Raw genomic sequence first — 25344 nt, 5'->3', positions numbered from 1 at the left:
GGAGTAGTTCACCCTCGGGGCTGGGGGTATATACCAGTAGCTATGTGTTTGATCTCTCTCTCGTGTTCTTGATTCGCACGATCTTGATGTATTGCGAGCTTTGCTATTGTAGTTCGGTCTTATGATGTTTCTCCCCCTCTACTCTCTTGTAATGGATTGAGTTTTCCCTTTGAAGTTATCTTATCGGATTGAGTCTTTAAGGATTTGAGAACACTTGATGTATGTCTTGCGTGGGATACCCGTGGTGACAATGGGGTATTCTATTGATCCACTTGATGTATGTTTTGGTGATCAACCTGCGGGTTCCATGACCTTGGGAATCTATGCATAGGGGTTGGCACACCTTTTCGTCTTGACTCTCCGGTAGAAACTTTGGGGCACTCTTTGAAGTTCTTTGTGTTGGTTGAATAGATGAATCTGAGATTGTGTGATGCATATCGTATAATCATACCCACGAATAATTGAGGTGACATTGGAGTATCTAGGTGACATTAGGGTTTTGGTTGATTTGTGTCTTAAGGTGTTATTCTAGTACGAACTCTAGGGTAGATTGAATGGAAAGAATAGCTTCGTGTTATTTTACTACGGACTCTTGAATAGATCGATCAGAAAGGATAAGTTTGAGGTGGTTTCGTACCCTACAATAATCTCTTCATTTGTTCTCCGCTATTAGTGACTTTGGAGTGACTCTTTGTTGCATGTTGAGGGATAGTTATATGATCCAATTATATTATTATTGTTGAGAGAATTTGCACTAGTGAAAGTATGAACCCTAGGCCTTGTTTCCTAGCATTGCAATACCATTTTCGCTCACTTTATCATTAGTTACCTTACTATTTTTATATTTTCATATTACAAAAACCTATATCTACCATCCATATTGCACTTGTATCACCATCTCTTCGTCGAACTAGTGCACCCATACAATTTACCATTGTATTGGGTGTGTTGGGGACACAAGAGACTCTTTATTATTTGGTTGCAAGGTTGTTTGAGAGAGACCATCTTCATCCTACGCCTCCCACAGATTGATAAACCTTAGGTCATCCACTTGAGGGAAATTTGCTGCTGTCCTACAAACCTCTGCACTTGGAGGCCCAACAACGTCTACAAGAAGAAGGTTGTGTAGTAAACATCAGGGCTCCAGTTGCCCACAAGGCACAAGGGGGCGCCACCCCCCTCTAGCACGCCCTGGTGGGTAGTGGGGCCCACGATACTCCACTGACCCTAATTCCAACGCTATAAAATCCTATTTTTTCATCATGTTTTATGATATAGAGCCGCCGCCACCTCTTATTCTTCATCGGAAGGCTAGGACTGGAGCCCGTTCGGGGCTCCGGAGAGGGGGATCTTCCGTCTTCGTCACCACCAACCATCCTCCATCACCAATTTCATGATGCTCACCGCCGGGAGTGAGTAATTCCTTCGTAGGTTCGCTGGTCGGTGAGGAGTTGGATGAGATTCATCATGTAATCGAGTTAGTTTTTGTTAGGGCTTGATCCCCAATGTCCACTATGTTCTTAGATTGATGCTGCTATGCCTTTGCTATGTTTAATGCTTGTCACTAGGGCCCAAGTGCCATGATTTTAGATCTGAACCGTTTATGTTTTCACCATTATATCTATGTTCTTGATCCGATCTTGCAAGTCATATGCACCTATTATGTGTTATGATCTGTAAACCCCAAGGTGACAACAATTGGGATACTTACCGGTGATGACCATAGTTGAGGAGTTCATGTATTCACTATGTGTTAATGCTTTGTTTCGGTTCTCTATTAAAAGGAGGCCTTGATATCCCTTAGTTTTCTTATGGACCCCGCTGCCACAGTAGGCTAGGACAAAAGATGGTATGCAAGTTCTTTTCCAGAAGCATGTATGGCTATTTACGGAATACATGCCTACATTATATTTATGAACTGGAGCTAGTTTTGTATCGCCCTAGGTTATGACTGTTATATGATGAATATCATCCAACGTAATCACTGATCCAATGCCTACGAGCTTTTCACATATTGTTCTTGCTGCGTCACTATTGATATTGCTACTGTTACAACTGTTATTGCTATTACCGTTACCGCTGCTACTGTTACCACTGCTATCAAAAGTATCATACTACTGTGCTATTGATCATTTTGCTGCAGATATTTAATCTCCAGATGTGGTTGAATTGACAACTCAATTGCTAATACTTACAAATATTCTTTGGCTCCCCTTGTGTCAAATCTATAAATTTGAACTGAATACTCTACCCTTAAAAACTGTTGCGATCCTCTATACTTGTGGGTTATCAGCCCCTACTTGTGTGAGGCATTTTTCATCTCACATTAGTACCGACTAAATTAGTCGTGTACCGTTATTTCAGATATCAGCTGCCCCGAGCTTGATATACCATACATACCATGATCACAACGGTGTATGTTCTTGAATTGTCGTTTATCAGTGGTTATCATGGTAGTACAAATTAATAATTCATCACCTATTATCCTCATGTGGCATGAATATTATAGATTTAAATAATATTAACTAAATTATCTCAAGAGTTTACTTTAGAAAGAAGATGATATGCATAGTCTTGATGTGGTTCCTCCTCGGTTAAATCCGAGCTCCAACCTCCTTGTCTTCAATCTCTCCTAGGCTTCTCTCATCAGACGTCATTCTCCGGTCGTTTTTGACTAAAGTGGGGAACTTTAAGTGGGGCGATTAGTAACATGTGACTAAAAGTCAGTTTATAGCGGAGAAGAAGAGAGCTGAGAGTGTGACATTTGTAGAGGAAAGGCTACATGGACGAGGATGCTTTAACTATTTGGGTTACCCCAAGGTTGCTCACTCTGGTTATGGAGATGTTTATCTATTAGTCGTTTCATTAGCCTAGTTACCCAGATATTTTAAGAACCAGACAAAAGGTATTCTTCTTGCGTAAATAATCTGCTAGGTGTTGTACATATCTATTCTTTTTATATTCTAGCATGGTAGTTTAACACATAATCCCATTACAATGATCCAATTACACTAATTATTGGCACATATTAAATTTAGGTTATTACAGTAACAAGCAAGGAGGATTACCAAATTCTCAAGAGTAATAATCAAAACGATGAAAACAAGGAGGGTTCAAATTTGTCTTGGGTTAGACCATAGATCGCGGGGGCCTCTTTCTTTGACCTCAAAGGCTCAACGACATTTGGCTAGGTGAGGGGAGCTTCCTGAGTTTTGGAGCTCCAACAACAGTGTCTGTGAGAGAGTTTTATTTGGCTCAAATTGGAATATCCTTCGGAGAAAATGAGGCAGGCTTATATACGGCCCACTAAAATCTACTCATTATGTTTTCTACACACCAATTCGAAACCTCTAGACCACCTGGACCTCTGAGTTGGTTCCGTACCCGCCTCCGGTCCAATTTAGTAGCCTCTGCACTCATCTTGCACCTCAACAAGAGTGCCATATGGAGCTCTGGGGCATCCAGAACTCCCATCCGGAACCTCTGGGCCACACATAGAGCAAAACCTAGGTTAACTTTGCGGCTTTTTACTTATGTCTCTCTCTTTCTTTGGGTTTTCTCTCAAGTTTGGATGTGGGTGTATGATCCCAGAGGATGTTTGTCTCCCACATTTAAGTTCATCACATCCTCTTAATAGTTCAACTTTCTTATAACTCAACCATACGATAAATCGCAAAGATTTAAACACATGATCTTCTTTTCTCGTTTTTGCTTGGGATCTTCAACCACCTTTTATTTTCAACCATCGGACCGATACTTGTTCAAAATAGTGGATACCTCACACGTTCCTGAGGGATTTGGTTGATGAAAATTTGGATTCATATCATGATAACCAAAATTAAAATATACATGACTTATTATATTTGATTACGTATACTTTTAACAATATTTATTGAATATAAGTAGAATAACCGAATGAAAAATATTTTTCCATGCATGGTTGAATGTTGTGGTGGGTCTTTTCCCATGCATGATTTCATGTTGAGGTGTGGGTTATCCCATTTCATAATAGTATCGTGAGTGAGCATGCTTGCATATTGAGATGAATAAGTCAGTGAGGATGATTCTCTTAGGTATGTAGGATAACTTGTAACATCATTAGTCTGCTAATTACTTGTCATTTATGTCAAAATTCACTTAGAAGTTTAGATGTCTTTTCAATGTCCCCATCTCCAAACTGCGCAATTGGACAAAGAGGGAGCAGAATGATGCATCGAGTCATGCGTCATAATCGATTTGATGAAAACATCATTATCTCCAAGTTCTGCAATTGGAAGAAGAGGAAGTAAAATAATGCATCGAGTCTTGTCCATGTGAGAAGTAAACAAATTTGATGAGCACACTCTTACGGTGGTGTTTTGTGTAATACCAAACTCATATGCACCCGGGATAGGTAAAATCCTAGAAATGAAAAATGATTTAAAAAAAAGAATATGATTGTTTTGGCAACAAACACGGTTGAGCGTTCTACGTATGCACAGAGTTTTGTGAAGAAATAGCATTCATGGTGGTTCAGAGAAGAAAGGAAAAACAATGCTCCAATAAGCTTTACAAAACGACCATTCTAGAGCATCATTTTCTTCTTTTTAGAGCAACATAAATTTCATTCATTTTCATGAAAATTCATACGTAGACAGAAAACTCAGCCATGTTTGTTGGCAAACAAATTAAGAATTTTAAATATTTTTTAAATTTTATTGTTCACACTGGTGCATGTGAACTCAGAGAGAAATAATTCAGGTCCACATCACTATCTCTAAATTATGCAATTATATTACCCCTAAAAGAATTGTGTAATAATTAGACAAAGCAAATGCAAAAAGAAAACGGCGAGGAAGCGAAAAGGTCCACACGTCGTGATGAAGGGAAGCAAACAAATCTGGAAAAACTGTGAAGAAATAGCATTCATGGTGGTTCGGAGAAGAAAGGAAAAACAATGCTCCAATAAGCTTTACAAAACGACCATTTTAGAGCATCATTTTCTTCTTTTTAGAGCAACATAAATTTCATTTATCTTCATGAAAATTCATACGTAAATAGAAAACCCAGCCATGTTTGTTGCCAAACAAATTAAGAATTTTTAATATTGTTTGAATTTTATCCTTCACACCGGTGCATGTGAACTCAGAGAGAAATAATTCAGGTCCACATCACTATCTCTAAATTATGCAATTAGATTACCCCCTAAAAAATTGTGTAATAATTAGACAAAGCAAATGTAAAAAGAAAAACTGTGAGGAAGCAAAAAGGTATACACGTCATGATGAAAGAAGTAAACAAATCTAAAAAAATTGTGGAAAAGGAAAAACAAAATTAAAAGTGGGGCATTCCGAGAATTGAACTCGGGACCTCTCGCACCCTAAGCGAGAATCATACCACTAGACCAAATGCCCTTGTTGCTATATTCTTCCTAACATTTTATTTAAAGTGAAAACACCTGCGATCATCGCTGCTATGCGGCCCCGGTTTCTGCCCCGTCCGACTTCAATCCCCACCTCATTCCTCTCCTCATGTCTCGCCACCGGCGCCGCGCCGCCGCCGCCTCGTCTCCTCCTCCTCGTCCGCCTCAACGCGCCTCGACCTACTTCTTCCACCGCATGCTCGTACGGCTGCGGCAGTAAGGGACGACGTTGTGTTTGCACGGTCTCTCAAATCGCTGGATCTTGGGGTGCGGAGCCCTTTTTCGCCATCCATGGAAGTTTCTTCGCCAGAAACCTGCGGTTCAGGGCGACGGCGATGACGGCGGCTGCTGCCGTGCGAACCGCCGCGCCTAATTCTGCCGAAAGTGGGGAGCAGAGCAGCATTTCCAGCTGTGAGGTAGAGCAGCGTGTCTCTTCTCAACTTCTCTTGGGCTGGAAGGCTGCTCCTAAATAGCAGCGCTCTCTGATGATCCGGTTGACATCCAACCCCTAATGACATTCGCAGAAGCTCATCGATTGGTTTAGTTTTTCAATAATTGATTCCATTTCACATGGCCAAGATTGCAGATCATTTTGTGGTGGATCTTGTCACAGATGGCCATGACATGCCAGGGCAGTTCCAAGAGGTGGACAGTTCATTACCTGAACTAGGTGAGCACATTCCTGGAGGTTGAGTCAACTAGCAGATCTTATTTCTTATTATCCTCTTGTTTCTGCCCCCTCAACCTCTATCCAGCAGAAAATGGGATGCCCGTGCAGTTTATCCTGCCCGGAACAATCGGAACATGGCATCAAAGCACGCTTGCAGAATTTCGATGCGTGGGTCATGGATCATTCTGTAGGTAGCAGGCGGTCCTCCAACAAACACCAATTGCACAGCTCACATTTCTTTTCTTTTGGTTGCTGCCTATCAGTCAACAATGTAGATTGATTCTGATTAATTTTAAACACTCGTGCATATGCTTTGCCACCAATTGTAGGGACATCATCTGCTTGTAAGCTCACTTATTGATGTCTGTTGCACAAACAAGATGAAACAACATGAACTTGTCTTTGACACAAATGGCTACGCCATATAACCATAGCACAAAACTTGCTCCATATTGTTTAGATGATCACCGGCTTTGCTTCCATTGGCCTTTTGATTCTCAACTATAATGGAGTATGCCTGAAGAGCTGAACGGTGTGCAACTTTTCTTCCTTTCTCTTCTCTTCCATGTCCTGAAGAAATATACCATCACTCATTCGCACCATCCATCAACAACATGTCTTGCCATCTAAGATCTACAAGTCTGCCTTCTAGGCCTCATTTTAGTGAGATCAAAGCAGAAGAAGAGTTGCACGGCCTAAAAACACACTTCTGTAGGCAGCCTGCTAGCATCGTCACACTGAGTGATGGTTTGAGGAAGCTTGCACATGTCTACAACTGTGTTGAGGAGATTGTACGCTTGCCAAGGAACCAAGTTGACCTCTGCTTGCCTTAGCAAAAGAAAATGGTGGAGAAAGAACTGGAACAGTCCCTTGTGCTGCTTGATATCTGCAATGCTATGCAAGAGAACTTTGCCGAGTTGAAGATGAGCATCCAAGAGCTGCAACTAGTCCTTAAAAGAGGAGATCATGCCACTGCCAATCTCAAAATTGAGCCTTTCTTCCGTTCAGCAACGAATATGCAAAAGCATTTCAAGAAATACAGCAGCAAAGCTACTCCTGAAGGTCTCAGCCTTGTCAGGCTACTAGTAGAAGCCAGAGAGATAGCTGTGTCCCTACTTGAATGTACATCATACCTCATGCCCAATCAGATTGTCACATCCAATTCTAGCAAATGGCATCTGGTGTCCAAATGGTTCCAGAAAAGAAAGTTGTATGTGAGGAGGATCAGCTACAAGCATTAGAGTGCAGAATTGGAGATCTTGAGAACAGTGTAGGATTTCTGTTCAGGAGATTGATCCAGACTAGGGTTTCTCTCCTGAACATTCTTAGCTCATCCATATGCTTTGCTGCTCTGGCGCCCTGTGAATGGCATCCACCTTTTAAGGGGTTTGCCAACCTTGTGTAAGTCTATCTAGTGTGTATGCTGAGACCACATGCAGATATTACTGGTAGACTAAAAGGAAAAATGCTTTCATCATGTTTATGTTGCCAATGATCCTTTGTATGTACTCCCTCTGTAAATAAATATAAGAGCATTTAGACCACTACTTTAGTGATGTAAACGCTCTTATATTTCTTTACAGAGGGAGTACTTCTTAATTCTGACTCTGGTGAAATGTGATTTTGCTTATTCCTGGCTGAATACTGGTATCCTCAGTATGACAATACTTCTCATCTGTTGTCTGTAGGTTTTAACCGGAGCTATTGTATTTTCACTTGACGCTTTTACCTCATATTTTTCCTGTACTTGCATTAAGCTTATTATTTTGTGATTGATTTGCTTTACATGCATGAGTACATAAGATCCAGGCTATGTGTGTAGGCTCTTAATTAGACTGAATAATAAGAAAGAAGAGAAAACTTGGAAAACTAACAACTGTGCAGGGACCAGACTTAAGCGCATGCTACCTATGACACGGATACTTTGAGTTTCATTGAAGTTTACAATCTTACCATTTATCCATGTTACTTTTAATATGGTCAAAGATGCTGATCCTTTTATGATGGATCTTATTGTAGGTGGATGAAATTTGCCTGCACTACTCCCTGAGGTGTTGAGTTCATGCTTATCTTGAACCCTACGTGGCCCAGATTAGCACTGAACACGTTTTTGGAGGTTTGCGTGTCAACGTTTCTTCTCATTAACTGTGATTCTTGCTCACCACCTTATAGCAGAAAACAACTCTGTACTCGTGCAGTCTGTTTTGTCGGGCATAATTTAAACATCACATACTGGCAATACCAAATAGCAACCTGTCTTCCTGTACTATCTAGTAGTCGTGCAGACCACAGTTTGCCTACATTTGGAACATGTCAAAGGTGCATTATTTAGCACTTAGCAACGCGTGCTGTTTTAAACTAAGATAGACAAGGCATCAACTTGTCTGAGGCTGTGGTGGCCATGTGAGTACATGGGTTCTGCAGAGATAAATATACTTTTTGTCTGTGCCGTATTCTCAAGTTTCACATGTAATTGAGCAACTTTGCCTCTGCTACTGAAGGATCACACCACAGATTCTTACAGAAACAGGTATTAGCTTTTAATATCTGGAATTTCGCAAGCTAGAACCCGCTGCACTGAGACTTATAAGTTAGTTTTTGTAAGTTGCTTATGTTCTAAGCAAGTAAACGTTGCAGCGGAAGAAGTGAAGCATCTATTGATGATTATAATGCATGTGTGGTGGATCATGCTGCAGTCAGCACACATACCAGCACAGCAACAGTGCTGCACGGCAATTGAGGCGAAGGTGCAGCTGTCATAAGTTGAGAAGCAAATTGACAGGCTGTTTGAAGGTAAAGCCATCTGGTCCTTCATCATACATCTCAGTTGCATGACTTGTATTCTAGTTTATTTTGCCTCGGTTTGCTGATCTGGTTTCTGTGTTAAGCTAAGCACTTGCGCAGATGCTTTGCCGCCAATTGTTGAGACTTGGGATGCAGTTAGTGATTCTTGTCTCCTTAACAAGATTGTAATGGATTTAGAGGGTTATGCTACTCCAAAATGATTTGATCCATTGTTGGCAACAAATGGAGCATGGTGCGCAATATTCTTGCTGCCTAATGGGCTTTGCCAGCAAGACTGTTTTGTTTCTTGACTATAAATAGAGTGTGCTGCAGAGGCCTGAGCACCAACAAAGCACATCTGCTCTTCTCTTTCTCTTCCATTTCAAACAGAAACACATCATCACTTCATCCATTAGAAACATGGCTTGCCATCAAAGATCTGCAAGTTTGCCTTCTATTGATCACTCCAGTGAATCCAAAGTAGATGTAGAGCTGCAGCGCCTGAAGTCATGCATCTCTTCACCCTTCGCAACCATCGTCACAATGTGTGGTGGCTACGCAAGGCTTGGAGACATCTACAAGAACATAGAGGAGATCATGGACTTGCCCAGCAACCAAGTTGGCCTCTCCTTTCCCCCAAACAAGAAAATGGTGGAAGAGGAACTGGAACGGTCCCTCGTGCTGATCGATCTCTGCAATTCCATGCAAGAGAATTTAGCAGGGCTGAAGATGAATACTCAGGAGCTGGAACTGGTTCTCAAAAGAGGAGATGATGCGGCTGTTCAGCTCAAGGTCGAGTCTTTCATTCGCCTCGCGAAGCAGGCCCAGAAGCCTTTCAAGAAGATCACAAGCAGCAAAGCTGTTGCTGAGGATTGCAGGCTGGTCAGGGTACTGGCGGAAGCCAGAGAGATGTCTGTCTCTCTACTTGAGTCCATATTGCATCTGTTGCTAAAGCAGTTCACCACCAAAAAAGGAAGCAAATGGTCTCTTGTCCAGAAAAGAAAGGTCGTTTGTGAGGAGGAACAGTTGCAAGTGCTAGAGTGAAGCATGGGAGATCTTGAAAACGGCGCTGAACTTCTGTTCAGGAGATTGATCCAAAGCAGGGTTTCGCTCCTGAACATTCTCAGCTCCTAGACACTCTCAGGCCTTGTTTCTCTAGCATATTGCGACTGGCATCCACTTTTTAAAGGATTCACCGGTCATATAGAACCTTTCTAGCTTGTGTACTGAGTACACTACTAAATGTACATACAAATGATCAGTTGACGAAAGCAGTTTTGTCTATGCCCATAAAATTACTTGTGATCTCACCGATCTTTACAGTGCGATGATTTTGATTTATTTCTATAGCTGAATGTCATGTCGATATGTTCTCTTTCAAGTATACGATGAATGCTAAGGAAGCGAAAAGGAAATTCCTCTTAAGAAAATGGCATGCAGAGTCTAGGTGAAGACTAAATAATTCTGAATTTGTGTGTAATTATTTCTAGCTATAAATTGTAGACATGCACAGTATTTATTTGATCTTACCTTCGAACGGCCATGTTACGTCACACCAATTACAGTTTGCAATCGGCGCCATCATCTTTTGCCTAATGTACTCTTTAACGACCATGAACATGCCAGCTCTAGGCCATGTGGTAGCTGCTCATTATTAGCCTGATCACTAGCATAAGGTGGAAGCACATTATGCCTAGCAGATGTACCAGACTTAATTAAACACATGCGGACATGCCACCAATGATTTAGATCCTCTGAATAGAGGCAATAACCATTATCTCAGCTCATATTCTATTGCACCTGAAGTTATCTCACACCTCTTCATGAGAGTTTCTGTTTCGGTTGGTCAAGAATAATGCTGATCCTTCTGTTCTGCGGCGGATCTTGTTGCAGGTTGATGAAACAAGACAGCGATGCTCCACGAGGTGTTGACTGTTGAGTTCATGCTTATCTAGATGTCGTCTGGATCTATCATGACTGAGCGTGTTTCTGTAGGTTAAGTCAACTCTTTCCTCTCTCTTAACAACTTATGGACACTGTGCCCTAGGGGGTGCACTAGCCATATGAGATGTAATCTGATGTATCCTATGCTTTCATGAATCTTTCTCCCTCGTGCTATGGACAAATCAAACATGACCCCCCGTGCATTTCAGTTTTTTCTCTGGATCAACAGCAATGACAGATAGGAAACATTAATTAGTATCTCCCCATCTAATATTATGAAGTACTCGTGAAGACTGCACATTCTAACAGTTGTTTGTTATCATCTCGGCTGTTAGTAAGTTAAAACAGAAACCTGCAGTATTAAGCAAGATGGACCGGTAATTTATCCAATCAAAGTTGTTCTATATTCTCTTCTCAGTGAAAATAGGGCGCAGTGTCACTTTGTGTCCGAGACAGAAAAAGAGTTTACTTTCTCTATTACTGCACCTAGATTAACGTCCGGGCATTCCTTTTTACTCTCTCAAACAGCGGGAAAATGACAGATAGGAAACACTAAGTAGATACATTTATCTCATTATCTATATTATGAATTACTCGTGAAACAATAATTGAATCTTATTGTAGGTGGATGAAACTTGCCGGTGGTACAACATGAGGTGTCGAGTTCATGTTTATCTTGAAGCTGCCTGGCCCATATTAGCATTGAACACGTTTTTGGAGGTTCTGTGTCTCAATTTTTCCTCTCATGAACTGCGATTCTTGCCCACCACCTTATAGCAGAAAACAACTCTGGGTACTCGTGCAGCATTTTGTCGGACATAATTGAAACATGACAGATTGGCAATACCAAATAGCAACTTGTCTTCCTGTACTGTCACAATGCAGACCACAGTTTGCCTGCCTACCTTTGGAACATGTCAACGTTGCTTGTATAGTATTTAGCAACGCGTGCTCTTTTAAACTAAGATAGATAAGGGTACCAACTTGCGTGAGGCTATAGTGGCCATGTGAGTACATGGGGTCTTCAGAGATAGAGATACTTTCTGCCTGTATATCTATCTGTTGTGCCTTATTCTCAAGTTTCTCATTTAGTTGGCTCCTCTACATCTGCTACTGAAGGATGACACCACAGAAACATGCATTACCTTCTAGTATCAGAATTTTGCAAGCTAGAACCTGTTCCAGTGACGTTTATGAGTTAGTTTTCATAAGTTGCTTATGTTCTAAATGAGTAAATGACGCAACGGAAGAAGCGAAACATCTATTGATGATTCTAATGCATGTGTTGGCGTGGTGGATCATGCTGCAGATATCAGAGACATACCAGGAAAGCAACAGTGCTGCATGGCAATTGAGGCGAAGGTGCAGCTGACATCAGTTGAGAACCAAATTGACAGGCTGTTGGAAGGTAACGTCTTCTGGTCCTTCAACATGCACCTCAGTTGCACGACTTGCATTCTAGTTTATTTTTCTTCTGTTTGCTGATCTGGATTCTCTGTTAAGCTAAGCACTTGTGCCGATGCTTTGCCTCCAATCGTCGAGACATGGCATGCACTTAGTGATGCTTGTCTCCTTAACAAGATTGTAACAGATAGAGATGGTTATGCTGCTCCAAAAAATTGATTCATCATTGGCAATACATGGAGCGTGGTGCAAAATATTCTTTGCCAGCAAGACTGCTTTTGTTTCTTGACTATAAATAGAGTGCACCACAATGGTTGAGCACCAACAAAGCACATCTGCTCTTCACTTTCTCTTCCATTACAAACATAAACACATCATCAGTTCATCCATTAGAAACATGGCTTGCCATCAAAGATCCGCAAGTTTGCCTTGCTCCAGTGAATCCAAAGTGGAGGTGGAGCTGCAGGGCCTGAAGTCATGCATCTCTTCACCCTCCGCAACCATCGACACAATGTGTGGTGGTTACGCAAGGCTTGGAGACATCTACAACTGCATAGAGGAGATCATGGGCTTGCCCAGCAACCAAATTGGCCTCTCCTTCCCCCAAAACAAGAAAATGGTAGAAGAGGAACTGGAGAGATCCCTTGCGCTGATTGATCTCTGCAATTCCATGCAAGAGAATTTAGCAGAGCTGAAGATGAGTACCCAGGAGTTGCAACTGGTTCTCAAAAGAGGAGATGACGCGTCTGTTCAACTCAAGGTTGAGTCTTTCATTCGCCTCGCCAAGCAGGCGCAGAAGCCTTTCAAGAAGATCGCAAGCAGCAAAGCTAGTGGTGAGGATTGCAGGCTGGTCAGGCTACTGGCGGAAGCCAGAGAGATGTCTGTCTCTCTACTCGAGTCCACGTCGCAGCTGTTGCTGAAGCAGTTCGCCACCACCAAAGGAAGCAAATGGTCTCTTGTACAGAAAAGAAAGGTCATTTGCGAGGAGGAACAGTTGCAAGCGCTAGAGCGATGCATGGGAGATCTTGAAAACGGCGCTGAGCTTCTGTTCAGGAGATTGATCCAAAGCAGGGTTTCGCTCCTGAACATTCTCAGCTCGTAGACACTCTCAGGCCTTGTTTCTCTAGCATATTGCGATTGGCATCCACCTTTTAAAGGATTCACCAGCCATATAGAACCTTTCTAGCTTGTGTACTGAGTACACTACTAAATGTACATACAAATGATCAGTTGACGAAAGCAGTTTTGACTATGCCCATAAAATTACTTGTGATTTCACTGATCTTTACCGTGCGATGATTTAGATTTATTTTTCATAGCTGAATGTCATGTCGATATGTTCTTTTTCAAGTATACGATGAATGCTAAGGAAGCGAAAAGGAAATTCCTCTCAAGAAAATGGCATGCAGAGTCTAGGTGAAGATTACATCATTCTGAATTTGTGTAATGGAAGGTGTAGACATGTACGATTTTAATTTGATCTTACCTTTGAAAAGGACATGTTACGTCACACCAATTACAGCTTGCAATCAGCGCCATCATCTTTTGCCCACAGTACTCTTAACAGCCAGGAACATGCCAGCTCTAGGCCATGTGGAAGCCGCTCATTATTAGCTGATCACTAGCATAAGGTGGAAGCACATTATGCTCAGCAGATGTACCAGACTTAATTAAACAAATGCCACCAATGATTTAGATCCTCTGAATAGAGGCAATAACCAGTATCTCAGCTCATATTCTATTGCACGTGAAGTTATCTCACACCTCTTCATGAGAATTTCTGTTTCGGCTGGTCAAGAATAATGCTGATCCTTCTGTTCTGCGGCGGATCTTGTTGCAGGTTGATGAAACAGGACAACGATGCTCCATAAGGTGTTGAGTTCATGCTTATCTAGATGTTACCTGGACTGGGCATGTTTCTGTAGGTAAAGTCAACTCTTTCCTCTCTCTTAACAATTTATAGAGACTGTCCTAGCCATATGAGATGTAATATGATGTATCCTATCTTTCATGAATCTTCCTCTCTGGTGCTATGGCCAAATCAAACATGAACCCCTGTGCATATAATTTTTTTTCTTGGGATCAACTGCAACGTATTTAGATATATGAATTTATCTCCTCATCCAGTACCCGTGAAGACTACACATTCTAACAGTTGTTTCTTATCATCTGGGCTGTTAGTAGGTTATTAAAACAGCAACCTGCAGTATTAAGCGAGATAGACCGGTAATTTATCCAATCGAAGTTGTTCTATATTCTCTTCTCACTGAAATTAGGGCGCATTGTCACTTTCTGTCCGAGACAGAAAAAAGAGTTAACTTTCTCTATTACCGCACCTAGATTATCAGCTGTGCATTCTGTTTTTTCTCTCGACCAGCTGAAAAATGATACTCCCTCCGTCGGTCCGTCCGGAAATACTTGTCGAAAAAACGGATGTACCTAGATGTATTTTAGTTCTAGATACATCCATTTTTATCCATTTCTCCTTATCTATATTAGATGCATTTATCTCCTTATCTATATTATGAAGTACTCTTGAAACAATAATTGGATCTTACTTTAGGTGGATGAAACTTGCCAGTCGTACTCCATGAGGCGTTGAGTTCATGCTTATCTTGAAGCTGACTGTCCCATATTAGCATTGAACACGTTTTTGGAGGTTCTGTGTCTCAAATTTTCCCCTCATGAGCGATTCTTGCCCATCACCTTATAGCAGAAAACAACTCTGGGTACCCGTGCAGTCCATTTTGCCGGACATAATTGAAACATGACAGATTGGCAATACCAAATAGCAACTTGTCTTCCTGTAGTGTCAAGTAGTCATGCAGACCACAGTTTGCCTATGTTTGGAATATGTCAAGGCTGCACCGTTTAGTACTCCCTCCTTCCCATAATATAAGAGCGTTTTGACACTACACATGCTGTTTTAAACCAAGATAGACAAAGGTAACAACTTGGCTGAGGCTGTGGTGGCCATATGAGTATATGGGATCTGCAGAGATCTTTATGTCTGTGTATCAATCCCTTCTGCCTTATTCTCAAATCTCCCATACAATTGGCCAAATTGGGCACCTCTACTTCTGCTACTGAAGGATGACACAACATATTTCTTACAGAGCAGAATATCTAGACTTGTGCAAGTTAGAACCCGTTTCAGTCACGTTTACGGGTTAGTTTTCGCTTATGTTCTAAACGAGTAAATGTTGCATGAGAATAAGTGAAGCATCTATTGATGATTATAATGCATGTGTGGTGGACATACCAGCGCAGCAACGCTGCAACGGTGCTTCACAGCAATTGGGGCGAAGGAGCATCTGTCATGAACTGGGAACCAAATTGACACGCTGTTGGAAGGTGAAGTCATCTGGTCCTTCAACATACAGCACAGTTGCATGACCTGCATTCTAGTTTATTTTGCCTCGGTTTGCTGATCTGGATTCTCTGTTAAGCCAAGCACTTGTGCTGATGCTTTGCCTCCAATCGTCGAGACAGGGCATGCACTTAGTGATGCTTGTCTCCTTAACAAGATTATATAGATAGAGATGGTTATGCTGGTCCAGAAAATTGATCCACTATTGGTCGCAAATGGAGCGTCATGCATAATATTCTTAATGCCTAATGAGCAGATGGTTTCTTGACTATAAATAGAGTGCATCACAATGGTTGAGCACCAACAAAGCCATCTGCTCTTCACTTTCTCTTCCATTACAAACATAAACACATCATCGGTTCATCCATTAGAAACATGGCTTGCCATCAAAGATCCGCAAGTTTGCCTTACTCCAGTGAATCCAAAGTGGAGGTGGATCTGCAGGGCCTGAGGTCATGCATCTCTTCACCCTCCGCAACCATCGACACAATGTGTGGTGGTTACGCAAGGCTTGGAGACATCTACAAGTGCATAGAGGAGATCATGGGCTTGCCCAGCAACCAAATTAGCCTCTCCTTCCCCCAAAACAAGAAAATGGTAGAAGAGGAATTGGAGAGATCCCTCGTGCTGATTGATCTCTGCAATTCCATGCAAGAGAATTTAGCAGAGCTGAAGATGAGTACCCAGGAGCTGCAACTGGTTCTCAAAAGAGGAGATGATGCATCTGTTCAACTCAAGGTTGAGTCTTTCATTCGCCTTGCCAAGCAGGCGCAGAAGCCTTTCAAGAAGATCGCAAGCAGCAAAGCTAGTGGTGAAGATTGCAGGCTGGTCAGGCTACTGGCGGAAGGTAGAGAGATGTCTGTCTCTCTACTCGAGTCCACGTCGCAGCTGTTGCCAAAGCAGTTCGCCACCACCAAAGGAAGCAAGTGGTCTCTTGTCCAGAAGAAAAAGGTCGTTTGCGAGGAGGTACAGTTGCAAGCGCTAGAGCGAAACATGGGAGATCTTGAGAACGGTGCGGAGCTTCTGTTCAGGAGATTGATCCAAAGCAGGGTTTCACTCCTGAACATTCTCAGCTCGTAGACACTCTCAGGCCTTGTTTCTCTAGCATATTGCGATTGGCATCTGCCTTTTAAAGGATTCACCAGTCATATAGATCCTTTTTAGCTTGTGTACTGGGTACACTACTAAATGTACATACAAATGATCAGTTGACGAAAGCAGTTTTGACTATGCCCATATCATTATTTGTGATTTCACCGATCTTTACCGGCCGGTGATTTAGATTTTCTTTTTAGCTGAATGTCATGTCGATATGTTCTCTTTCAAGTATATGATGAATGCTAAGGAACCGAAAAGGAAATTCCTCTTCAGAAAACGGCATGCAGAGTCTAGGTGAATATTAATCGTTCTGAACTTTGGTAGGAGCTTTATGTGTAATTATTTCTAGCTATAAGTTGTAGACATGTATGATTTTTATTTGATCTTACCTTTGAAACGGCCATGTTACGTCAATCGGCGCCATTATCGTTTGCCTACAATACTCTTAACAACCATGAACATGCTAGCTCTGGGCCATGTGATAGCCACTCATTATTAGCCTGATCACTAGCATAAGGTAGAAGCACATTATGCCCAGCAGATGTACTGGACTTAATCAAACACATGCCAACAATTATTTAGATCCTCTGAATAGAGGCAATACTAACCACTAGCTCAGCTGATATTCTATTGCACGTGAAGTTATCTCACACCTCTTTAAGCGAGTTTCTTTTTCGGCTGGTCAAGAATAATGCTGATCCTTCTGTTCTGCGGCGGATCTTGTTGCAGGTTGATGAAACAAGACAGCGATGCTCCACGAGGTGTTGAGTTCATGCTTATCTAGATGTTACCTGGACTGAGTGTGCTTCTGTAGGTTAAGTCAACTCCTTTCCTCTCTCTTAACAACTTATAGACACTGTGTCCTAGGGAAAACATTAGGTGCACTAGCCATATGAGATGTAATCGGATGTATCCTATGCTTTCATTAATCTTTCTCACTGGTGCTATGGCCAAATCAAACATGAACCCCCGTGCATTCCATTTTTCTCTCAGGGTCAACTGCAACGTGACAGTTAGGAAACACTAATTAGATATATTAATTTATCTCCTCATCCAGTTCTCGTGAAGACTGCACATTCTAACAGTTGTTTGTTGTCATCTGGGCTGTTAGTAGGTTAAAACAGAAATCTGCAGTATTAAGCGAGATAGACCGGTAATTTATTCAATCGAAGTTGTTCTATATTCTCTTCTCGGTGAAATTAGGACACATTGTCACTTTGTGTCCAAGACAGAAAAAAGAGTTAACTTTCTCTATTACCGCACCCAGATTATCGACCGTGCATTCCGTTTTTTCTCTCTCGAACAGCTGAAAAATGACACATAGGGAACACTAGTTGGATGCATTTATTTCCTTATCTATATTATGAAGTACTCTTGAAACAATAATTGGATCTTACTGTAGGTGGATAAAACTTGTCAGTCGTACTCCGTGAGGTTCATGCTTATCTTGAAGCTGACTGGCCCATATTAGCATTGAACACGTTTTTGGAGGTTCTGTGTCTCAACTTTTCCTCTCATGAACTGCGATTCTTGCCCACCACCTTATAGCAGAAAACAACTCTGGGTACTCGTGCAGTCCATTTTGCCGGACATAATTGAAACATGACAGATTGGAAATACAAAAATAGCGATTTGTCTTCCTGTAGTAGTTTGCCTACGTTTGGAATATGTCAAGGCTGCACTGTTTAGTAATTTAGCAACGCGTGCTGTTTTAAACTAAGATAGACAAAGGTACCAACTTGGCTGAGGCTGTGGTGGCCATGTGAGTACATGGGATCTGCAAGATAGAGATACTTTCTGTCTGTATATCAATCCGTTGTGCCTTATTCTCAAATTTCTCATGCAATTGGCCAAATTGTGCACCTCTACTTCTGCTACTGAAGGATAACACAACATATTTCTTACAGAAGCAGAATATCTAGAATTTTGCAAGCTAGAACCCGTTCCAGTGACGTTTATGAGTTAGTTTTCGCTTATGTTCTAAACGAGTAAATGTTGCATGAGAAGAAGTGAAGCATCTATTGATGATTATAATGCATGTGTGGTGGATCATGCCGCAGGTAGCAGAGACATACCAGCACAGCAACAGTGCTTCACGGCAATTGGGGCGAAGGTGCAACTATCGGAACCAAATTGACAGGCTGTTGGAAGGTGAAGTCTTCTAGTCCTTCAACATACACCTCAGCCGCATGACTTGCATTCTAGTTTATTTTGTCTCTGTTTGGTGATCTGGATTCTGCCTTAAGCATTGTGCTGATGCTTTGCTGCCAATTGTTAAGACATGGCATGCACTTAGTGATTCTTGTCTCCTAACAAGATTGTATTGGACAGAGATGGTTATGCACAATACTCTTGCTGCCTAACTGGCTTTGCCAGCAAGACTGCTTTTGTTTCTTGACTATAAATAGAGTCCACCACAATGGTCGAGCACCAAGAAAGCACACCTGCCCTTCACTTTCTCTTGCACTACAAACAGAAACACATCATCAGCTCATCCATTAGAAACATGGCTTGCCATCAAAGATCTGCAAGTTTGCCTTCTATCGCCCACTCCAGTGAATCCAAAGTGGAGGTGGAGCTGCAGGGCCTGGAGTCATGCATCTCTTCACCCTCCGCAACCATCGACACAATGTGTGGTGGTTATGCAAGGCTTGGAGACATCTACAACTGCATAGAGGAGATCATGGGCTTGCCCAGCAACCAAGTTGGCCTCTCCTTCCCCCAAAACAAGAAAATGGTGGAAGAGGAACTGGAGCGATCCCTCGTGCTGATTGATCTTTGCAATTCCATGCAAGAGAATTTAGCAGAGCTGAAGATGAGTACCCAGGAGCTGCAACTGGTTCTCAAAAGAGGAGATGATGCGGCTGTTCAACTCAAGGTTGAGTCCTTCATTCGCCTGGCGAAGCAGGCTCAGAAGCCTTTCAAGAAGATCACAAGCAGCAAAGCTAGTGGTGAGGATTGCAGGCTGATCAGGCTACTGGCGGAAGCCAGAGAGATGTCTGTCTCTCTACTCGAGTCCACATCGCAGCTGTTGCCGAAGCAGTTCGCCACTACCAAAGGAAGCAAATGGTCTCTTATCCAGAAAAGAAAGGTCGTTTGCGAGGAGGAACAGTTGCAGGTGCTAGAGCGAAGCATGGGAGATCTTGAGAACGGTGCGGAGCTTCTGTTCAGGAGACTGATCCAAAGCAGGGTTTTACTCCTGAACATTCTCAGCTCGTAGACACTCCCAGGCCTTGTTTCTCTAGCATATTGCGATTGGCATCCGCCTTTTAAAGGATTCACCAGTCATATAGAACCTTTCTAGCTTGTGTACAGAGCACAGTGCCAAATGTACATGCAAATGATCAGTTGATGAAAACAGTTTTGACTATGTTCATACCATCACTTCTGATTTCGCTCACATTGATATTTACTGGGCAGTGATTCTGATTTCTTTTCATAGCTGAGTCTAAGTGAAGATTAAATTATTCAGAATTTCGGTGTTAGCTGTATGTGTAGTAATTTCTAGCTGTGACTGTAAGTTGTACACATGTACAATTTTATTCGATCTTATCTTTGAAACGGCCATGTTAGGTCACAGCAATTACAGTTTACAACTGGCGCCACCATCTTTTACCTGCAGTACTCTTAACAACCATGGACATGCCAGCTCTAAGCCATGTGGTAGCCGCTCATCATTAGCCTGATGGCTGGCGCGCCCTGTTATTCCCACGGATGTACCAGACTTAAGCATATGCCACCAATTATTTAGATCCTCTGAACAGAAGCAATAATAACCACTATCTCAGCTCATATTCTATTGCACGTGAAGTTATCGCACACCTCTTTAAGCGAGTTTTTGTTTCGGCTAGTCAAGAATAATGCTGATCTTTCTGTTCTGCGGCGGATCCTGTTGCAGGTTGATGAAACAAGACAGCGATGCTCCACGAGGTGCTGAGTTCATGCTCATCTAGATGTTACCTGGAACGTATCATGTCCGAGAGTGTTTCTGTAGGTAAAGTCAGCTCTTCCCTCTCTCTTAACAACTTGTTTTTTGAATTACAACTCTTAGCATATTAGGTGCACTAGTCATATGAGATGCAATCTGATGTATGTATCCTATGCTTTCATGAATCTTTCTCCCTCGTGCTACGGCCAAGTCGAACTTGTACACCCGTGCATTCTATTTCTTTTTCTCGAATAACCGAAACATGACAGATAGGCAATACTAATTAAATACATACGTGCATGTATCTCATTATCCTATATTATGAAGTACTCGTGAAGATTGCGCGTTCTATCAGTTGTTTGTTATCATTTCGGCTGTTAGGTTAAACCAGCAACTTGCAGTAAGTGATAGACCGGTAATTTATCCTGTGAAACTTGTTTTATATATTCTCTTCTCAGTGAAAATGGGCGCAGTCAGTGTCACTGTGTGTGTTAAGACAGAATATTTGCTTTCTTACTCCCTCTGTAAAGGGAGTACTTTCTACATTACCGCAGCTAAATTCATGGCCTTCTATAGCTCCCATGTTAAGATCTGCTGAGCTGATGCCCCTGTTATGTTTTCTAATATCGAGGTACTATGGCATTTATGAAATATTAGCTTGCATAGCTATTCTAGTTTGATTCGAGTTTAGCCATGAGCTAAAGATTTGAAGCGTCTGTTAAGAATTCTAGCGCATGTGTGGTGGACCATGATGCAATTAGCAGAGACATGCCAAGAAGGCAACAGTTCTGCACGAGGGTTGAGGTGCGGGTGTAACCATCACACGTTGACAACCAAATTGCCAGATTGCCAGAAGGTATTTTGCCAATCTTTATTATGAGACGAACCACTCGTGCGGATACTTTGCCATCTATAGACGAGACATGCACACGCTCTCCATCTCGCTCATTGATGTCAGTTGCACTAACCAAAATAAGAGAGCAGCCGTTTTGCCTAGGCGGCCGATGATTAGGCCGCAACAGAGGACTTGCTCCATTATTTCCTTTTGGTTCTCGACTGTAAATAGAGCGCGCTGCAAAGTTCTCAACACCAACAAATTAAGCGCATCTGCCTTTCATTCTCTCTTCCGTCACCACAAACAGAAATAGTACATCATCAGTTGAGTTCATCCATTAGAAACATGGCCTGCCATCAAAGATCTGCGAGTCTGCCTTCTATCCCTCACTCCACTGAATCAAAAGTGGAGCTGGAGCTGCAGAGCCTGCCGACACGCATATCCTCGCCTTCCGCGACCATCGACACGATGTGCGGCGATTTGAGGAGTCTCGGAGACATCTACAGCTCCATAGAAGAGATCATGAGCCTGCCCAGCAACCAAGTCCCCTTGCAAAGGAAGATGGTCGAGGAAGAGCTCGACAGGTCACTTGTCCTGGTGGATCTCTGCAATGCCATGCAGGAGAGCCTGCCAGAGCTGAAGGCAAGCATCCAGGACCTGCAGCTCGCCCTCAAGAGAGGAGATGGCGCGGCTGTCCAGATCAAGATCGAGTCCTTCATTCGCCTCGCGAAGAAAGCGCAGAAGCCTTTCAAGAAGATCGCAAGCGGCAAAGCTACCGTCGAAGGCTGCAGGACGGTGAGGCTACTGGTAGAAGCAAGAGACATGGCGGTCTGTCTGCTTGAACCCACGTCGCGCCTCCTGCTGAAGCAAATTGGGGTCGCCAATGGAAGCAGATGGTCTCTGGTCTCACAGAGGTTCCAGAAGAAGAGGGTTGTCTGCGAGGCGGCGCAGCTGCAAGTGCTGGAGCACAGCGTGGCCGACCTTGAGAACGGCGTTGAGTCCCTGTTCAGGAGGTTGATCCAGAGCAGGGTTTCACTCCTGAACATCCTTAGCTCCTAGATGCTTCTCAACTCTCAAGCCTTGTTACTCTACCCATCTTTGTACATTATACCAAACATACATACAATGGAATGATGATTACATAGTTTTGATCATGTATTTTGTCAACTGATCACTTCTATCCATGTTTCTTTCTTGTTTACGATGCTTCAACCATGTCCATTCTGTGGATTATCTTTCTTTTGTGTATATGATGGATACAGTAGGAAACAAAAAAAAGGCTCAATTTTCAGAATCTATTGTATATATGCATTATGTTTATTTAGATCATCTAAGAGAGGCAAAAATAAGCACTATCTCTGTATCTCAGCTCATATTCTATTGCACGTGAAGTTCTCTCACGGCTCTTTTAGCGAGTTTCTGCTTGGGCTGGTCAAGAATAATGCTGATCTTTCTGTTGTGCGGCGGATCTTGTTGCAGATTTATGAAACAAGACAGCAATGCTCCACGAGGTGTTGAGTTCGTGCTCATCTAGATGTTGCCTGGACAGTATCATGACTGAGCGTGTTTCTGTAGGTAAAGTCAGCTCTTCCCCCTCTCTTAACAACTTCTTTTTTCAATAAAGCTCTTAGCATATTAGGTGCACTAGCCATATGGGATGTAATCTGATGCATCCTATGCTTCCATGAATCTTGCTCCCTCGTGCATTCTATTTCTTTTTCTTGAATAACCAAAACATGACAAATAGGCAATACTAATTACATACATACATGTATCTCATTATCATATTATTATGAAGTACTACTCATGGGGTTGTAACAGTTGTTGGAGCTCAGCGATAGAGCGCTAATTTATCCAATCAAACTTGTTATATATTCTCTTCTCAGAGAAAATAGGATGCAGTCAGAGTCCATGTCAAGATCCCATGTTATTACTTTCTACATTACTGCACCTAGATTCATGGCCTTCTATAGTTCCCAAGATCCGATGAGCTCGTGCTCCTGTTATGTTTTCCAGTACTCCCTTCGATCCATATTAATTGTCGCTGATTTAGTACACTATGAGCTCAGAGCTCGTGCCCCTATTATGTTTTCCAATACTCTTTTCGATCCATATTAATTGTCGTTAATTTAGTATTAAGTTGTACTAAATCAGCAACAATTGATATGGATCGGAGGGAGTAGTAAAATATGACATTTATGAAATAGCTCTCATAAGAAATGTTACTCTAGTTTGATTCGAGACTATTAGTTTAGCCATCAACTAAAGATTTGAAGCGTCTATTAAGAATTATAGCGCATGTGTGGTGGACCATGATGCAATTAGCAGACATGCCAAGAAGACAACAGTGCTGCTGCACGAGGGTTGAGGTGCGGGTGCAACCATCACACGTTGACAACCAAATTGCCAGAAGGTATTTTGCCAATCTGGATGATGAGACGAACCACTCGTGCGAATACTTTGACATCTATAGGCGAGACATGTACACGCACTCGATCTCACTCATTGATGTCAGTTGCACTAACCAAAATAAGAGAGCTCCAGTTTCGCGCGGATGATTAAGCCGCAGCGGAGAACTTGCTCCATTATCAATTCCTTGTGGCTCTCGACTATAAATAGAGCGGGGTACAAAGGGTTGAGCACCGACAAAACACATCTGCTCTTCACTTTCTCTTCCATCATTACAATCAGAAATAGCAGATCATCAGTTGAGTTCATCCATTAGAAACATGGCCTGCCATCAAAGATCTGCGAGTCTGCCTTCCATCCCCCACTCCACCGAATCCAAAGTGGAGGTGGAGCTGCAGGGCCTGCAGACACGCATCTCCATGCCTTCCGCGACCATCGACACGATGTGCGGCGGTCTGAGCAGGCTCGGAGACATCTACAGCTCCATAGAAGAGATCATGAGCCTGCCCAGCAACCAAATCGGCCTCTCCCTGCCCCTGCAGAGGAAGATGGTCGAGGAAGAGCTTGACAGATCACTTGTCCTGGTGGATCTTTGCAATGCCATGCAGGAGAGCCTGGCAGAGCTGAAGATGAGCATCCAGGACTTGCGGCTCGCCCTCAAGAGGGGAGATGGCGTGGCTGTTCAGCTCAAGATCGAGTCTTTTGTTCGCCTGGCGAAGAAGGCGCAGAAGCCTTTCAAGAAGATCACAAGCGGCAAGGCTACCGCCGAAGGCTGCGGGGCGGTCAGGCTATTGGCAGAAGCAAGAGACATGGCGGTCTCTCTGCTTGAATCCGCGCCGCGCCTCCTGCTGAAGCAAATTGGGGTTGCCAATGGAAGCAGATGGTCTCTGGTCTCACAGAAGTTCCAGAAGAAGAGGGTTGTCTGCGAGGCGGCGCAGCTGCAAGCGCTGGAGCGCAGTGTAGCGGATCTCGAGAACGGTGTTGAGTCCCTGTTCAGGAGGTTGATTCCGAGCAGGGTTTCACTCCTGAACATCCTTAGCTCCTAGATGCTTCTCAACCCTCAAGCCTTGTTACTCCACACATCTTTTGTACATTATACCAAACATACATAATCGAATGATGATTACACAGTTTTGATCATGTGTTTTGTCAACTGATCAGTTCTATCCATGTTTCTTTCTTTTTTACCTTGCCTCCACCATGTTCATACCGTGGATATCTTTCTTTTGTGTATGTGATGGATACAGTGGAAAACAAGAAGAAGAAAAAGTGCATCATGTCAGAATTTATTATCTTTAGGCTTCACCCAGGTTCCCTGAAACTTACTATTTCCTTCACCATGGTGATCGTCTTACCCAGGTTAACCCACATTGGCACGTAGGAGTAATCTTCATGTGGTTGATCTTGCTGGTTGATGCATCAGCTTAGCTTAAAGCCCATGTCCCAACAACTTAAAATAAAATGGAACTGCAATTGTCATTGTGAATTTTCAACTGATCAT

At 42.6% G+C, this 25344-nt stretch overlaps 2 protein-coding genes and 1 non-coding gene across 7 annotated transcripts; 2 read left to right on the top strand and 1 right to left on the bottom strand.

The window, feature by feature from the left end:
* Positions 1 to 5321: 5321 nt before the first annotated feature.
* TRNAP-AGG (transfer RNA proline (anticodon AGG)) lies at positions 5322 to 5393 on the bottom strand. Its single transcript has one exon. It is a non-coding gene; the product is annotated as a tRNA-Pro (tRNA).
* A 46-nt stretch (positions 5394 to 5439) lies between these two features.
* LOC123086608 (uncharacterized) lies at positions 5440 to 24983 on the top strand. 5 transcript variants are annotated; one of them, XM_044508377.1, is made up of 12 exons: positions 5440 to 5894; positions 5988 to 6071; positions 8091 to 8864; positions 10749 to 10850; positions 11424 to 11519; positions 12109 to 12207; positions 14044 to 14128; positions 17401 to 17485; positions 18074 to 18162; positions 18732 to 18822; positions 20570 to 20665; positions 22914 to 24983. In XM_044508377.1, exon 12 carries the CDS (start codon positions 24164 to 24166, stop codon positions 24887 to 24889), a length of 726 nt encoding a protein of 241 aa, XP_044364312.1. In that variant the 5' UTR covers positions 5440 to 5894; positions 5988 to 6071; positions 8091 to 8864; positions 10749 to 10850; positions 11424 to 11519; positions 12109 to 12207; positions 14044 to 14128; positions 17401 to 17485; positions 18074 to 18162; positions 18732 to 18822; positions 20570 to 20665; positions 22914 to 24163; the 3' UTR covers positions 24890 to 24983. The 5 variants fall into 5 exon arrangements, 4 of the variants coding, with proteins under 4 accessions (XP_044364312.1, XP_044364313.1, XP_044364315.1 ...); XR_006440956.1 differs by having other exon boundaries at positions 5450 to 5894; positions 10749 to 10846; positions 22914 to 23392; XM_044508378.1 differs by lacking the exon at positions 18074 to 18162 and having other exon boundaries at positions 5441 to 5894; positions 17401 to 17481.
* LOC123086609 (uncharacterized) lies at positions 20677 to 22918 on the top strand. The gene has a single exon (XM_044508381.1). The coding sequence runs from the start codon at positions 21780 to 21782 to the stop codon at positions 22491 to 22493; it is 714 nt and encodes a 237-aa protein (XP_044364316.1). The 5' UTR covers positions 20677 to 21779; the 3' UTR covers positions 22494 to 22918.
* Positions 24984 to 25344: the final 361 nt, after the last annotated feature.

This window comes from Triticum aestivum, chromosome 4A (assembly GCF_018294505.1).
Source record: "Triticum aestivum cultivar Chinese Spring chromosome 4A, IWGSC CS RefSeq v2.1, whole genome shotgun sequence".
In the NCBI taxonomy this organism is placed as follows: Eukaryota; Viridiplantae; Streptophyta; class Magnoliopsida; order Poales; family Poaceae; genus Triticum; species Triticum aestivum.
The sequence above is the reverse complement of the archived record's forward strand: the minus strand, read 5'-3'. Positions and strand labels throughout refer to the sequence as shown.

Coding starts and splice junctions, on each gene's coding strand:
- LOC123086609 (XM_044508381.1), top strand. CDS start 21,780: ATGGCCTGCCATCAAAGATCTGCGAGTCTGCCTTCTATCCCTCACTCC.
- LOC123086608 (XM_044508376.1), top strand. CDS start 19,091: ATGGTCGAGCACCAAGAAAGCACACCTGCCCTTCACTTTCTCTTGCAC.